At 36.9% G+C, this 16,773-nt stretch overlaps 1 protein-coding gene across 1 annotated transcript in view; it reads right to left on the reverse strand.

Moving 5' to 3' along the window:
- CEMIP2 (cell migration inducing hyaluronidase 2) overlaps positions 1–16,773 on the reverse strand; it is a 77,620-nt gene that overhangs the window by 31,613 nt on the left and 29,234 nt on the right. Inside the window, exons 6-12 of the mRNA XM_055428380.2 lie at positions 13,425–13,613; positions 11,524–11,693; positions 10,043–10,252; positions 9,446–9,651; positions 9,233–9,302; positions 6,017–6,145; positions 4,107–4,195 (exon numbers count right to left, since the gene is read on the reverse strand). Of these exons, the coding sequence (XP_055284355.1) occupies positions 4,107–4,195; positions 6,017–6,145; positions 9,233–9,302; positions 9,446–9,651; positions 10,043–10,252; positions 11,524–11,693; positions 13,425–13,613 (1,063 nt within the window). The remainder of the gene's footprint in view (positions 1–4,106; positions 4,196–6,016; positions 6,146–9,232; positions 9,303–9,445; positions 9,652–10,042; positions 10,253–11,523; positions 11,694–13,424; positions 13,614–16,773) is intronic.

The raw sequence follows: 16,773 nt of genomic DNA on the forward strand, positions 1-16,773 counted from the left end.
AACTGGTGTCAAAAACTGTTAAGTGTAACAGCTCAAATAATTCCAGAAGGCCGCCTAACTTAAAATAAGATCACGTCCATCATAATCTTACAAAGCTGGGGAGGTGGAGAGAAAAAAACTAGAGAGCTTTAGAAAAACCCATTCAGCAAGTTGAGATGCTTCAACCATATAATCATGAAGTATCATTTGCACAAATGCTGCTATGAAAGTTGCTGGGACACGGTTCTGTTCGTTCGTTCGTTCCGTCGCTCAGTCGTGTCCGACTCTATGCGACCCCATGGACTGTAGCCTACCAGGCTTCTCCGTCCATGGGATTCTCCAGGCAAGAATACTGGAGTGGGTTACCGTTTCCTTCTCCAGGGGATCTTCCCAACCCAGGGATCGAACCCGGGTCTCCCGCATTGGAGGCAGACGCTTTAACCTCTGAGCCACCAGGGAACCAAAGACGTATGTTATGATGGGAGAAGCGGCGATGCACAGAAAGCAGCAAGTGCAAAGGCATGAGCGAGCCTGGCACGTGCAAGAGCAAGCAGGCTGGCTGGTAAGTACAAAGCAAGAGGAAGAGGACAGAGCGGAGGCACGTTTCAGGCAAGGATGCGGTTCTTTATTCTAAAGGCAATGGGAAAAGCAGAATGGCTGTGCCAGGGGCTGGAGGGAGGAGGAAATGGGGAGGTGATGGTCAAAGGGTATTAAAGCTTTAGTTTTATAAGATAAATAAATTCTAGAGAGCTAGTCTATAGGTCTCTTGACAAAAAACTAATTTTTTACTTCATAAAATAATGTCCATAAAGGAGACAAAAGGAAACTGTGCCCTTGATGGTTCATAGGTGTGTACTTATTTCCAAACTTACTGAGTTCTTGACACCTATATATGCACAGCTTTTTACATGTCAGTCATACCTGAATAAAGTAGGTAGATCAATAAGTGTGATGAAAGTTGTCAGAAACATGGAGTCAGAGCAATAATATAACCGAATTTCACTTTTTAACTGGTCACTAGCTGCTACTTGGTGACAGGATCATGGAGAACAGATAATAAGGACAGAACTCTAGAAAGCACTCCACCCACCCTTAAGATTGGGTATGTGACCCTTACACTAAATAGCTCTGACCTAAGGGGTAAAAATACTGAGCCATCACCCACTCTTCTGGCATTGCAGCTGCTGCCAAACAGCTCTGTGGTCATTACATAATATCAAGCAGATGGACAGTTCTGGAAAGGAAACTACACAATGTTCTAAAAGAAAGCCAAAAAAAAAAAAAAAATACAATAAAGCAACATCTCATTTTCTGCCGTAGCCATCTCATTTTTTCTGAAATTCCTATCCATATAAATCGTTGACCACTTGTTTAAATACCCTTTATTTTTCATCTTCCTTCCCACTTAGTCTATAGAAAATGCAGCTAATTTTCCATCCCCTTCGATTTATGAGCCTTTAGCACACTTCCCGACTCTCACTTGTCTTCTGCTTTAATTGTACTAGTCAGTTTTCATGTTCTTTTACTCTGTTAGATGAAATTTCCCTGTCTTAACCTGAGAGCTTTCTGGAGTTAAAATATTCTATCTTTGGATTCCCATAGTTTCACATCTTCAAGATACAAGGAAAGACTCATCTGATTTAACTATTAAGTCAACTTCACCTTTGATGAACACATTAAATACCTTCTGAATCCCATGAATTGGGTGTTTAATTCATGGGCTGACTTATTACTCATTTGTGTTTGAGTTTTATCATTTTTAGTCATGTCTGGACTGCATGAATGCATGTGGGCATATTTTATTCATCAGTTTATACAAAATTAAATGTATATACTAGCTGCCAAATGTCTTGTTACTCTTCTACAATCAGTTCTTTTTAATAACAAATTCCAAATGGAGTCTAACTCCTTACCAACATGTATGCTTTATAAACTAGTGAGAAAAGTATAGAAAGCACAGAAAAGATTATCATTATCATGATATCAGACACGCATACACAGGGTAAAGAGCTTCTTAGGCCATTATGAATAGGTTTGTTTTATTGTCAAGTATAATGAAAACATCAACAGATTCTGAAATATATTTTCTTCATTCATCCTTTCATGTACACACATATAATTTTTAAGGCAGATAAGAGAGCTGATTGTGCTTTATGTAAAGATTTTTTGGTTAATACTATTAATACCTTAGCAAAGCACATATTACTAGTTCTACCAGATATAACAAACTCTCAAAAAACAGTAGTAATCTTCTAGCAAGATTCCTTTGTCAGTTAATATTCTCTTTTTGGTTCATAATTTATTGCCATCTATATGCTCCTTTTTCATCTTAAGTTTATCTCCTCTTTTTCTACGTCATATCTTGCTCAGCTATGAAGTGTCTACTACCCTGTGTTTTATTTAAACAAAATTCACAATTTCTCCACTTCTCAAACATTATCTCAGCATTGCTTTAATATTTTTCAGGCTTAACTTGATCTTTCATGATGAGTAGTTTTACTAACTTATTTCCCCAGTTTTACTGTGTCACAAGGATTCAGCTTCACTGACCTAAAGTGTGGCTCCTACTTTATTCCCTTGTGAAAAACACCTGTCATCCTTTTCTTTAAGTGCCACCCCTGGTGGCTCAAATGGTAAAGAATTTGCCTGCATTGCAAGAGACCTGGGTTCAATCCCTGGGTTGGGAAGATCCTCTAGAGAAGGCAATGGCAATCCACTTCAGTATTCTTGCTTGGAGAATTCCATGGACAGGGGAGCCTGGAGGGCTACAGCCCATGGGGTTACAAAAAGTCGGACATGACTGAGTGACTAACACATTCATGTTTTCTCTTGACCTTTTATTACTGTGTCACAGTGATTCTGCTTCACCAACCTACAGTGTGGCTCCTACTTTATTCCTTTGTGAACAACAGCACCTGGCATCCTTTTCTTAAATGACTGCAAACAGTCTAGTAAACCTAGCACCTTTTCAAACCCTTTAGTTGGTCAATCCATCTGAGTATAGAAAAATACATACACACAGCTTCTACTGAATATGACCTTAAGTTGCCATCTTTTCCAGAAAATTTTGTTCCCATTGGAGACATTTTATTTATTTTGGCTCATATCATGCTCATGCTCAATCATTCAGTTATGTCTGACTCTTGCAACCCCATAGACTGTAGCACACCAGGCTCATCTGTCCATAGGATTTCCCAGGAAAGAATACTGGAGTAGGTTGCCATTTCTTCTTCCAGGGGATCTTTCTGACTCAGGGATCGAACCCATGTCTCCTATGTCTCCTGCATTTTGGCAGGCAGATTCTTTACCACTAAGCCACCTGAAAAATGACTGGGATACAGATCAGCATTTCAACAAAGTTTTTTCTTTTTTTTTTAAACATGCAGTATATGAGCCAAAATAAATTAAATGTCTCCAATAGAAACAAAATTTCCCAGAAAAAATGGCAACTTAGGGTCATACACAGTTTCTACTGAATATGACCCTAAGTTGCCATCTTCCGGATTGGAGACATTTTATTTATTTTGGCTCATTTCCAGGATGTTAAAAAAAAAACAAAATTTTGTTGAAATGCTGATCCATATTCCAATTACACTTTGTGGTTATAAAGGAGAGTAACAGAGAGCCCAGCTATCATGTGAATCTGAGACTACAAACAACTGAACCAGAACTAGCTTGATCAAGTTTGAGACTTTTCCATTTGAAACAGATTTAATGCAACATTCCATTTTGACCACTAACAATAAATTACATATTCCATGGTTTTCAGGGATTATATTAAAACATCTTAGCTTGTTTTTTGATGAATCATATTCTACTGTAGGCCAAATTTGGACCCTTTTTCAACATATCTCTCTTCTTTTTATTTCTTTTTCTACAACTCTTTCTAACATCAATTTGCAACTGTCAAAAAGAGAAGAACCATCAGTTTCTTTGGCATCTCACTAAGATAAAAAGCCCAGCCACAGTACCTAGAACAGCAAAATAAATGTTTTTTCAAAACCTTCCTAGGAACCTTGAAAACTTCAGTTTAACTATGTTACTGGAGAAGAGGGCAGTGGCTCAACTCAGAAAGTTTTACTTTGGCAAGATATGGCTCAAGTGTGACTTAAAAGGACCAGTTCTACCTTGCACTGTTATCCAAACAGAGGTACTCCCTTGGGTCAGCAGCACTAGCATTGGTTGTTTTGACACCTTTGTCAATAAATAAGCCAGCCTGGAAAACATAATAATGGACTGAAATGAATATAAATCCCAAGTTATAATGACATATAGGATACATGAAAATAAGTTTTAGCTTATCCTACCAAAAACGGAGGGAGAAGAGGTAAACAGCCAAACAAAGGTATTACAAAAATGGCTACTTCATTGTTTTGTTTTTTTAATAATTTTACTCATTTGGTCAAACCTTTCTTTAGTGCCCACCTTGGGAGTCACCAAGAGTTACACGTCACCCAGAAAACCATGGTCTTTGCTGTTACTCCATAAACGAGGAGGAAGATATGCAATTAAACAATAAAAAAACAATATAGTAAGCATATAACGAAGGAAATAGATGATGCTTTGGCAGCACATAAGAAAGGCACCAAGTAAAATTACCTTTCAAAAGTAAAAAAAAAAAAAGAAAGGCACCAAGATGAGACCTTCTATGAAGGCAGGATAGAGAATTCAGGGAATGTCCTGAATTTGAAAGGTGACCCTTGAAGGAACCAGCCACACAGAAGGCCAGGTCAGAGACTGAAGGGCAGGGAGTAGGTGGGAAACATCTAAAGAATGCAGAGGAAAGCACTCCAGGGAATCATTTGTACAAAACCTCTGGGGATGAAAGTATGGCACACCTGAGGGGAAAAAAAATCTTAGATGGATTATCAGGAAATATATGGAGGCAGGAAAGTTAAGGAATAAGACTAAAGAGAAGAAAATGCCAGATGATGCAGAGTCAGTTTGCTTAAGAATCAAGACAATGGGATTTTAATAAAGGTTATGTAATCAACTGCATTTTAAGAAAGAATACTGTAGTCTCAAATTTAACAAATTTAAATTTAAAATCTAATAATCCACCCTTTATTCAGATCTAATATCTTTTATTTTAAATTGATATAGTACCATTTCCTCATGGTACATGACATTAAAAAATTAATTAGAATGAGGTGCTTTTTGTAATACCACTAATAATTTTAAAATTTTGAGGACTTCTACTTTGAAGTGCTATTTTCAATTATTACCACTCTTAATCAACTAGTCAGTTCATAAATATCACAATTCTGTGTAAAGTTTTTTCCTCTCTTAAGTCTTCATCAAGTGATTTTAAGTTCTTTAAATTATATCACACTTAGGTTTTTAAAGGACCCTCTGAATTTCATAAAGGGAAATTATTAATTGAACTTTGATGTGGATCACATCAGAGGAAAGAATCTGGGCACTGTATCACATGATAAAAATATCAAGATGCCTCAAGAGTACAAAATGAACCAGATGCGTTTTATCACTAAGGATTGGTTAAGTGTCAAATATCATGAAAATTTGAGTTCCCAAATGGTCTTTCATCTATTTGACATACATATCATTTTAAATTAGGTCAAATACTCTTAAACAATATTTCACTGTTTACATAACTATATTAAATGTCCAGTAGGACATTCCATCAGCACTGAGAAAGAGAGAAAATATGCTTTTTAAGCCCCAAAAGCATATAATACACTAATGTGTACATCCTTAGAAACATGCAATGATATTAAAGATTGGAAGGAAAGTGAGCGGAAGGAAAGAGGATGAGGACTCATGGTTCAAGTCCATTATTATAATTATTCAGATTGCATGTACATGTGTGCCACAGCACTTATTTCTGTGTGTATATAAACAGAAAGCTGTCTATACATCCTGAATGTGGCAGGATTAGGAGTCAGATTTTTAATCACAAATTACTTTCTCTGATGACAAGTTCTAACTAGTATTAACAGCTCTCAGTTGTAATCACAGTAGTCCATCCTTTACCCTGTAAATTATACATACTGATTGTTAAAACTTAGGAACCTACCTTAAAACTTGAATGGACCCTGTTGTTATAAAATATTCCCAGTGGAGTGAGTTCTGGTTTCGCTAACAGTTGCAATCCACTGGATTCCCCCGTAGGTTCCTTGTGGAATAAATACCATATTCCAGCATCCTATAATTAAAAGAGCAAGGTCATTAAAGGCATCCTTTTATAAAACCACTCTATGAAACCCCCTCACGTAAACTAAGCATTTCACAAGCAAGTTTAACCTTTTTAACACTAATTATTCATTGTTTCAGGTTCAGAGTTGACTCTAAAAAGTTGTGCACTCATGTAGCACTCTCAAAGTGGTGTATCAGGTTTGACTTTTTAAAAAGCAAATTTAATTTTGCTTTTAAGATGGGACAAAAGACAGAACTGGCTGATACCAAAATTTTATTCAAAATAACTTTCCTATCATTAGCTTTAAAAAGTCATGCAGAACTAAAACCAAACAAGCCTCCCTTCCTTTCACATGACCAGGACAGAAGAGTCTTTTAGCAATATGAGTTTTTTTTTCTATTTACCTCCAAACCTGATCAATAGATGAGTCACACCTATTAAACAACTATCCATCAACATGCAGAGATCACTGACTTCTTTCAAACAACTCCAATGCCCTTCCTATCCTGAGGCAAATTTTTGCCAAAGAGAAAAAACCACCACATGCATGAATCAGGATGCTGTCTCCGTCTGGGTCCTGTCTGTTCAATCTCAGTGTTACTTACCTTAACTGGAACAGCAGAAGAGTTTGAAATTTTCTGACACTCAAAATGGGATATAAAAATCGAAATGAAATGTTCTTAATCTCTGTGACAATTTTTTATTTTACAATTCAATTAAAAATCAGCCCAATGTGAAGGACAACTTCCCATCAAGGAACATTGATTCAGCAGATTGCTAAAACTCAAATATATAGTCCAAAAGTACAGTATCGATTCAAATTTAGCAGACATTCATTTAGTGCCAGGTATACAATAGCCTATGCTCAAAGAATTCATAGTCTAATGGGAAACATAGAGACAACTAAAGTATAGCTAATAAGTACTATACTAGTTTTGACAGAGTCCTTTATGAACACAGATGAACTGTGGAAAACATATCAGCAAAATGAAAGCAGTATTTGGCATTTTTCCATGATAAAACTTTACAGATAGGTCTCAGTAAAAACAAACTCCTCTGAAGAATGTGTCTGCCACCTCTATGCTTTTGGGCACAGAACAGACTCAGAGGACTATGAAGAAGGCTCCATACCATAGCCTTGTAAACTAAGGGCAGTGAATCCTCCCAAGACACAGTGGAGTTTGGGGCTGGGGGATGGAAAAAGGGGGATGAGGTAGCAGCTGTTTCCTGTTAAAACACTGTGGTGTCAAGACAGGTAAAGGCAGCTTTGTAAAAGGCAGTGGAAAGGTACAAGAAAAAAAGGTTTGATTTACTTTGGGAGGAAAACCCTTGCCAAAACATGAGCTTTACGGGAGCAGTTTTTCTAGAGAGAAAAAAAGAACTCACAGAATGAAAAGGGAGAAGAACATGTAAGAGACGGAAAAAGGCAGACACCTGCTTTCTTCTTTTCTCGCATGAGCCCTCGTAAGGATGTCTGGCAACCTCAACTTACATTTTTCATGGACTGCAATATACTTTGATCTGCAACCCATAACTTCTAAAAATAGCTGAAAGGAGTCTCTGCTCTGTGTTCATTTGTAATGTAATGTAGATCAGATGATCCTGGGGTAAGACTGCACATCAAATCCTTGGCCACCTCTACCCAAAATCTCATCTTCCAACTAGAAACTCTCAGTACAAATCCTATATAGGCTCAACAAATATTTGATGAAACATGAATGAATAGAAGACTGAAATGATTGAACGTCCAGGTCTCTGCCCTGTCAAGTATGAATCTTATGCTTTATGTTTTTAAGAAAAACCACAGATGTAAATTCTACCATCACCCAGTGATACCTGTTTTCTGGCTATCTTGAAGAATTACTCTCTTCGGATAATTTTTTACTTTATTCTGGAAAACAATGATAGGTATTCCTTTCCTTTTTAAAATGTTAATAGCCATAATGTATGTATATGAATATTCAGGTTTTGCTGCAAAGTTCATATTTCTGTGCTATAGTTTTCAGCACAGATATAATCATAATAGTATTATGTCTTAAAGATTCATTTGTACATTATAAATTAGCAGCTGTATTATAAAAACACTCAATTACAAATGTAAATTTCTCCGAGTTTATCCAGGAGACATTTCTGACATCCAAAAATAGTTCATTTATTCTCTTAAATTATCCCTGTGCATGTGTATGTGAAACAATTTAAGGCACATAACTAGTACATGGCACACAGCTGATGTAGTGTAGTGTATAAGTGTATATACACCACCCTGGTGGTGTAATGGATAAGAATCCTCCCACCAATGCAGAGGTCACAGGTTCGACCCCTCATTCTGGAAGATTCCACACATCTCAGAGCAATTAAGCCTGTGTGCCACAACTACTGAGTCTGTGCTCTACAGTCCCGCGAGCAGTTACCACCAAGCCCACATGGTGCAACTACCGAAACCCGTGTGTCTAGAGCCTGTGCTCCACAACAAGAGAAGCCACCACAGTGAGAAGCCCACTCACCACGACGAAGAGTAGCCCCCACTTGCTGCAACTAGAGAAAGCCGCAGAAAAGCAACGAAGACTCAGTGCAGCCAAAAATAAATAAATAAAATAAAGACACACAGTTGAGTCCTTGCTTCACCAAGGAGGCGGAATTTCCAAGTGTATAAAATCCCTGTATTTAACAAAAAGGATACGCCCCCTTGACCAGAATGACCATTGTCATAATATTCTACAGAATAACCCATTCTCATAAGGCTTTTTTCACTCATGAACATATGACTGAAATAGGAGAAGCCAGAAGGATTGTACATAATACACTAAAAATACACTCTGGAGATGACATGATAACCCGATATACTAGCTCCCCCTTTTCTTCCATTTAGCATCTGTCTTTTTGTACACTCATAAATACTAACTGGCACAAATGATGTAGAAGAAATAGAAGAACCATCTCAAGCACAGCCTGCTCTAAGAGCAGGCTGAAATAAGCAGTACCAGAAAGCAAGGTGCTTGAGTTAGACTACCACATACTGTGTTGCATATACATTTAAAACAGAACACTTACAAACAAGAATGCAAAAAAATACTGATGCACTTTAGTGTTATTTACCTGTGAGCCTGCAGCTGCATTATTAATCAGATTATTGTTGGGATGAGCAATCCAGAAAGTTGAAACAGCCCTGAAAGGCATTTTTTTTTAAGGTGATTTAAATATTCATCAGGAAAAATCCCATCTTCTAAAAACCTCCCTCTAAACATATCCCGCAACAGCCAACAGGCCTCGGCCATCACACGTGAGCTCTTCACTCCACCTATTACTCACATACAGTCAGTGGCAGGCACAGGGATATAATTTCCAAATACTTTTTCCCGCATGGTGATGCACACGGAATTATTCCTATCCGTGGGAAGGAGTGTGCCTGGCTTGGTGAGGAGTCCCAGATTGTGGAACAAAGTATTTCTCTGTTCAATACCATCTTCCAGAAAGAAACAATGACCCAGTGTGTCAAATCCGACGGTGTCTTTTATCTGCCAAAATACAAGTGTATAATGTCATTGGTAACAAGACTGGCTGTGGTTGACAAGTGCTATTGAGGCATGCTGAGTACAAAAGCAAAAAATTTTCATCTTAGTTGATGGGGCAAAGTCAAATGTCAGGGTTCACTGATCTCTTAAGGGAACAGAGAAAAACAGCAGAATTCTCAGGAAAGCAAGATAGAGTAAGACCTGTGGTCCAACAGCTTGCTGCTGCTGCTGCTGCTAAGTCACTTCAGTCGTGTCCGACTCTGTGTGACCCCATAGACGGCAGCCCATCAGGCTCCCCCGTCCCTGGGATTCTCCATAAAATTGACAAGTCATGGGAATGAAGGAGAGGTGACTGTTTCCATAAAATCTATCAACACAATATGAGGTTACTTACCAGCAAGCCATTTGTCCCATGCACAGTGATGCACCTTGAGAAGCTGTGATGAATAGACAGGCCATCCACAAACGCTGCATGTCTGTACCCTCCTTTGTAATCCACATCTCCACACAGATGAAAATGAACAGGGTACCGCCCCAGGTGCTGCTGACCCATGTGTTTCAATTCCACATGAGAAAGATGGACTGAAGTAAAATTTTTCTGTATCTATAAGATAATCAAAAATCAAACTAACACATAAGCAAAGTAGCTTAGGGTAAAGTAGCTCAGAAGCAAAGTAACAAAATACATTGTTTTTTTTTTTTAATATTTATTTGGCTGTATCAGGTCTTGGTTGCAGCGTGCAAGATATTTGTTGGGTGCATGGGCCCTCTAGTTGCCCTGTGGTATGTGGGATCTTAGTTCCCTGACCAGGGATCAAACCTGAGTCCCCTGCACTTGAAAATGGACTCTCAACCACTGGATCACCAAGGAAATCCCCCCAAAATATTGTTTTAATATCTGAAGGAGACCAGACATGAAAGCATTTTTCTTTCACATCCTGTTTTCTTGGATCTCCAGCTCAGAATTTAGCAAATGCTTCTTTACATAAATGAATACTTTAAAGAGCAATAAAAAATAGCCTCTTATTAGGAATCAAGGAAAGGTAACCAGGAAGGCTACAAAAATGATTTTTGTATATATGTGTGGGTTTGTTCAAATATTTTGGTCATTTCCTATCTAGTCTTGTTCTTTCATTTCTATAATCTCCACTGTAGTTTGATAAATAATTATTTCTAAATCCTCCCTCAATGATTTAGTTAGCATATAATGTTGTTTACTTCCATTCTTTGTAAAAAATGCCTCTATGATCCACAACTTAAGCAGTCTCAACATTTATAAACTCTGGATTTTCAATCATACTACTAAAAACAAAGTCATGACACTGACCAACATTTCAGAAATCAGTGTAACAGAAACAGCCAAAAATAATATCCTACTTAACACACAAAAACTGATTTTAAGACACATGTAGCCAAAATGCAGCCCAGGAGTCCAATAAATTAGTACATAGAGCAACATTTAGGATATAATAAGTGCTCAGTACTTCTACAGAATAAAAAATCTGCAAATAAAAAATATCTTTACAGAAATATATCTTGAATATGTACATCACTACTGCTTACCCTTTCATAATATCATGTTAAAAAAAAAATCATGCGTGCATGATACTGAGATTATTTGGTATTTTTGTCTGTATAACTGATTCTTCCCAATGTAAATTTATTTCATTCTTCACAGGACAATTCTTAAAGGGTTTAACTAAGAGTCCAGATCAACTAAATGACAATATAATGTTATCTTTTAATCATCTAAAATCTCCTTGTCATTGGAAAGAGAAATAAAATGTGATTTCAACAGCTTTCAACTTGAAAGCTTTGTCAAACATGTACTTAGCAGTCAGAGTTTCAAAGAATTCATTAAATCCTTTTGCCTACCATGACATGTCCTCCAAAGGTATCATAATCAAAGAACTGACACTGATTTTCAGCATAGCATGAGTCTTCCATTTCTCCTCGGATAACAATATTCTGGGTAAGAATTCCAACCTCAGCTCTCATGTCTACACCATCTATAATCTCACCCACATGCAGGAACTGAGGCGTTTCTGGTTGATGAGGGCAAGGCAAAAATAACATCAGAACAAAAACATAAAACTTACATCAAAAAGACAGTAATCTTTATCTTGTAACTTCAAGACATTATTAAATGTATTGTTTGTTTCCATTCTTCAATACCTTAGAACAAAAGAATCCCAGGAAGCAGAGATTTTATGGACGGCCTACTCTAATTACCCACACTCAGTGCACTTAACCCTCACTCCCAACTATCAAACCCACACACTGAGAGCTTACTCCTCCCTAAAGTACTGGGAAGGCTAAAAAGTTCCATTTGGGTTTTTCCAGAAAATGTTACAGAAAAACTCAAATGAACTTTTTGGCCAAGCCAATAGTTCAATCTTCTCTTGAACAGCACCAATAATCTGGAACCTAACTAAGAATCCATGCTATCTCTCTCTGCTTCCTGTCCATGTGTTCTTGTTCTACTCCCCTGAGGACACATGAATACTCAAGTGCATGCCGTATCTTGGAAAACTAATGGTTTTGTAGATGTTGATAATAGGGTGTCAAGTATTTTTTGCTTCTCCTTCAAAGCTAAAGTAACCTGCATTTGGACATTAACAGTCCAGAAATAACCATCTTTTCTTTCCACTTCTTATTTTAATATTATTATGCATTTTTAAATCCCCACCTTTACTAAAAACTTAGAAACACTTTACCAACGAGCTTTTATCTGATCTTAACTGTATAAACTCAGGAAGGAAAAACACAAGTAAACCAAATAGTGGAGGTTCATTATCATGTATACTTGTTAACAACAATGGGAATTTCCAAACAAAATTAATGACAGATGGTATGATGATTTTTTAGTTTTTAGTTTTCTGCTTATGGCCTGCATGTCAAGAAGGAAAAGTACAACACTGAGTGAAGCAGGAAAAAACTGCCAAGTGAGTCAATTTCATTTTTTTTAAAGCAAAAAAGTTTCCTTTAACCTTGAAAGTTCTAAATTACCCATTGAGTGAGTACTCATTAAATCGTTACTCTAAATTCTTTTGTTTTGTATCATAAATGTATAATGCATCATTTTTATTACAGAAGCAAGGAAAGCAATGTAATGAATGAATGCATAGTGAATCCTATAACTGAGGCAATGAAGGAAGAAGCTGCCTATCACCAGCCTCAAAATAAGTAACTGGTAAATGTCAGTCATCCTTTCTAAACAGAGCTTACCGTAAGGATCTCACTGTATATTGCTCTCTCTCAAAAAATAACATTCGTCAAGATTATGATAGGAAATGTAGTTTTATGAAAATACCCTTTTGGTTTCATTTAAAATATTTGTAAGATCTACTTCTGGCCAAGAAAGCAGACACTCAAAGACCACAAGTTTCATTTTTTTTAACATAAAAAAGAGACACTTCTATTTAAAAAAATAAACCTAGTTTACCATTATTCAATAGAAGAAATTTAATAAAAAAGAAGTCTGAAAGCATCTTGAAAAAAATTCAATCCATCTAGTTTGCATCTTTTTTAAACATAGAAACTGGCATAAAAACACTGACTTGTCTATAACACATCATTAACAGCAACATTATTGCTCAATGACTACTTTTATCTAACATCCTCCGGTACTCTAGTGTTCAATGCACCTCACTGCTAAGACCTTCAACATTGATGACGACGATAACGAAAATGACAACTGAAGGAAAAACAAAGAACCCCAAGAATCATATCTCAAGAAGAGAGTTTCCCAAGAAGCCTTCTGAGCAGTCTGATACCTTTGACTTTGACCTGGAAGCGGCTGCATTCAGGACAGGGCAGAAGAGTAAACTCCTCTGCTTGGTACATGGAATAGTCCGTGCTTGCGACCACAATCTGATCTCCGGGTTCCCAACTACTAACATCATCCAGCAGGTGCAGTTTTACTCCATCTATGGCCTCTACCGAGAAACCTGAAAAAGAAATACCTAGACCAAAAAGCAAGAAAGAAAGTGATTTTTTTTTTCTAAAATTAACCCTTTCACTGATTCACAAATCAAAAAATAAATGTAAGTCAGCAATGCTTCAATCTGACCCATGCACAGGAAAAGATAGGACATGAACACACATAATCTTAACATTAAGAATAAAAGCTAGCCTTAGGTGATTTCTCATTTCTAGACCTTTGCTCATCATTTAGTCTACAGTGTCCATCCATTCTTAATTTACCAACCAAGATACTATTCATCTTATAAAGTTCAGGCAAACCTTTCTGGCCTTCCCAAACATCTTGGAAGTAACCATTCTCTCCAGTATTCTTATTCTGTTATTCTGACATTTACCATTGATATGATTAGTATCATTCCAATGGGAAGACAGCTCACCTCCCTGGAAGCTACATCAGTGAAGAGAGCAAAGCACAGCCCCCATGTATTCACTACTCTGTCTCACAGTGCAGACTCATAAAATGTCTACTGAAGGGATGAGTGTCCCCACTATCATCTGCAAAGTGACCTACAGGCCACATGGTAGTGCCCCAGTCCAACTCAGCACCTTTCCTGGGATAACATCAGGCTTGCAATTCAGGAACTACTAATTACTGATCTTTCCTGAGACCCCCTTCTGAAATTCAGAGTTGGTTCCCAACTAGGCAGATGGCAACTGAAAAGCTGATCCAACATCTCTATAACTTGCACTCTTGAACATGCAACCAAGTACAGAAGCTTCTACACTGCTTCTACACTGTTTCCTGCTTCTCAAAGTGGCCACAATATAATCTGTCATGGTCCAAAACCTGATTTAATGCAAATGAATATGGAATAGATGGAAGCTGTGGAAAATATGGAAATGTGGGGAAACACCATATTTCAAAGACATCTGTTTACTATCTGTATTTCAATATCACCTTTCCAATTAATTGACAAACTACTCTGGGGCTACTTGAAGATACTGACCCTAAAAGTCGATGAGGGAATTCCCTGGTGGTCCAATGGCTAAGACTCCAAGTTCACAGTGCTTGGGGACCCAGATTCAATCCCTGGTCGGGACACTATATCCTGCATGCCATAACTAAAGTCCCGCACGCCACAACTAAGAGTTGGTGCAACCAAATAAATAAATTTTTTTTTAATTTAAAAAAAATAATAGTCAATGATAGGAATAAAAAAACTCATTTACTTAAGTTAGAGGAATCAAAATGCAGGATATTTAGGCAAGGCACAAAGAATAATACAAATATCCTTAGAGTCTTAGGGATACCTGATATTACCTAACCTGAGCAAGTTCTGAAATCTGCTCCACTAGACTGATCTACCATTCTTTCCTATTTCTACAAAGCACCAAAACAAAACAGAAAAAAAGAAAAAAGGAAGGAACCTAATAAATGTAAAGTATCTTTTCTTTATGTTTCTCTCACATAAATACTAAAGCCCATAATGGAATTTTGTCTAAATAAAGATAATAACTATCAATGATAGCTAACAATTGTCGGGATTTCACATATATAATAACCTTTCATCAAAACAGCTTTGAGATAGAGGAACTATTATATGCGTTAGAGATAAAAGAAGCAAAGGTCAGGGAGTCTAACTAATAGCTGAAAAAAGATAGTCTGCTAATAGCTAAAAAGAGAGTCCACAAGGAATGCTAATTTAATTCCAGAGTCCAATTTTCCTAACCTCTATATCATTCTTCCTTCCTAAGAACTAAAACAGGCAGGTTGAGAGTAAAGATAAGCCAAAATCTCATGGTAGCAATGATAATCACTACCCAAATTTCAGATTTAACCGAAAAGATTTATCTAAAAAAGGGCAACTAAGAAACATTAATTTTTTTCAGAAAAAATTTCAATGATGCTTTTTAAATAAATTTCTAGATAAATAATTTTTACCTTAAAAGATCATTAGAATTTCTGTTAAAAAAAAAAAAGCAAGGTTACATAGAGAAAAATCTGTATTATTCAACAATTCTTCACTTTTTTCTGGATGTAGAAAATCCTTCCTGAGAGATCTCCTACTGGCACTAATGAACCGGAAGTATGAAAGGAAATACGTTCATCATCCTAGCTTCCTGGAGTGACTTTCTACCTCTTCCAGAAAATAGGAGACACTGAGAACACAGAACACAAACAATATCTTACAATAGATAGCTAGAATGTATCCTTTCTCAGAAATGAGCAGTCATTGGTAATGTGAAAATGTAAGCAAAATTTCTCACAAAGAAAATGTTGACTCCAAGTTTGTCATCCTCTGCCTGGAGTCTTACTGAAAGAAGTTCCACTAAACTCTTCATGCAAGTCCAAATTCCTGCTCAGAAATATTTCTCATCTACCTATATTTTTTGCCAGAGGCAACTATGATGTGGTTGAAAGAACAATAGTCTTGGAGGCAGAAAACTTAGGCTTGATTCCAATTTCCTCATCCATAATAGATACCATCTCCTCAACTCAAACTCAGAAGGCTGATTAAATGGAGCATGTGAAAGTCCCATTACATACCAGGAACTCTGTTCATCTGTTTGTTTTAAAGCAAAAGACTCTTTTTTAATTACAAGGATACAAAATACAGTTATATCTCAAGTCATGTTTGTATTACTGTTAAAACAGCTAACCTTTTTATATACTCTGTGCTAAAAACATCATATTCTTCATGTTTGATATTCACAGCAGCCCTGTGTGGTATTTTCCATTATTATCCCCATTTTCAGATGAGGAAACTAAGGGTTAGGAAGTTAAAGCCATACGCCATCATCATGTAGTAAGCAAAAGAGCTGGGACATGAACCCAGGCATTCTGTCTCCAGAAATCCATCCCAGTGAATACTTTGCTACAGTGTTCCTAAAAACAGAGGTATGTGCCCAGCCTAAAATAAACCTTTCTGAGTAATTACAGATGTAATAAAGCACCTTTTAATTACTCATTTCACATTAATTTTGGTATAATACCGGGTTGGAAAAGAAAGGTGGTGGGCAAGCACTGACAGGAGGCTGCCAATTCACCTGGAGCCAAAAAAATCTAGCAGCTAAAAAAAGAAATTCTTCAGTGAATTTCCTTTAAAAAAAAAGTCAGAGTATCATTGTTAGACATGATATTTCTTCTGAAGGGTGGATTCTAATTTTCAAAATATGCTGAAGAAAAGTAAAAACCTAAGA

This window comes from Moschus berezovskii, chromosome 7, assembly GCF_049115385.1.
Source record: "Moschus berezovskii isolate FMDL1 chromosome 7, NW_MosBer_1.0, whole genome shotgun sequence".
Lineage (NCBI taxonomy): Eukaryota > Metazoa > Chordata > Mammalia > Artiodactyla > Moschidae > Moschus > Moschus berezovskii.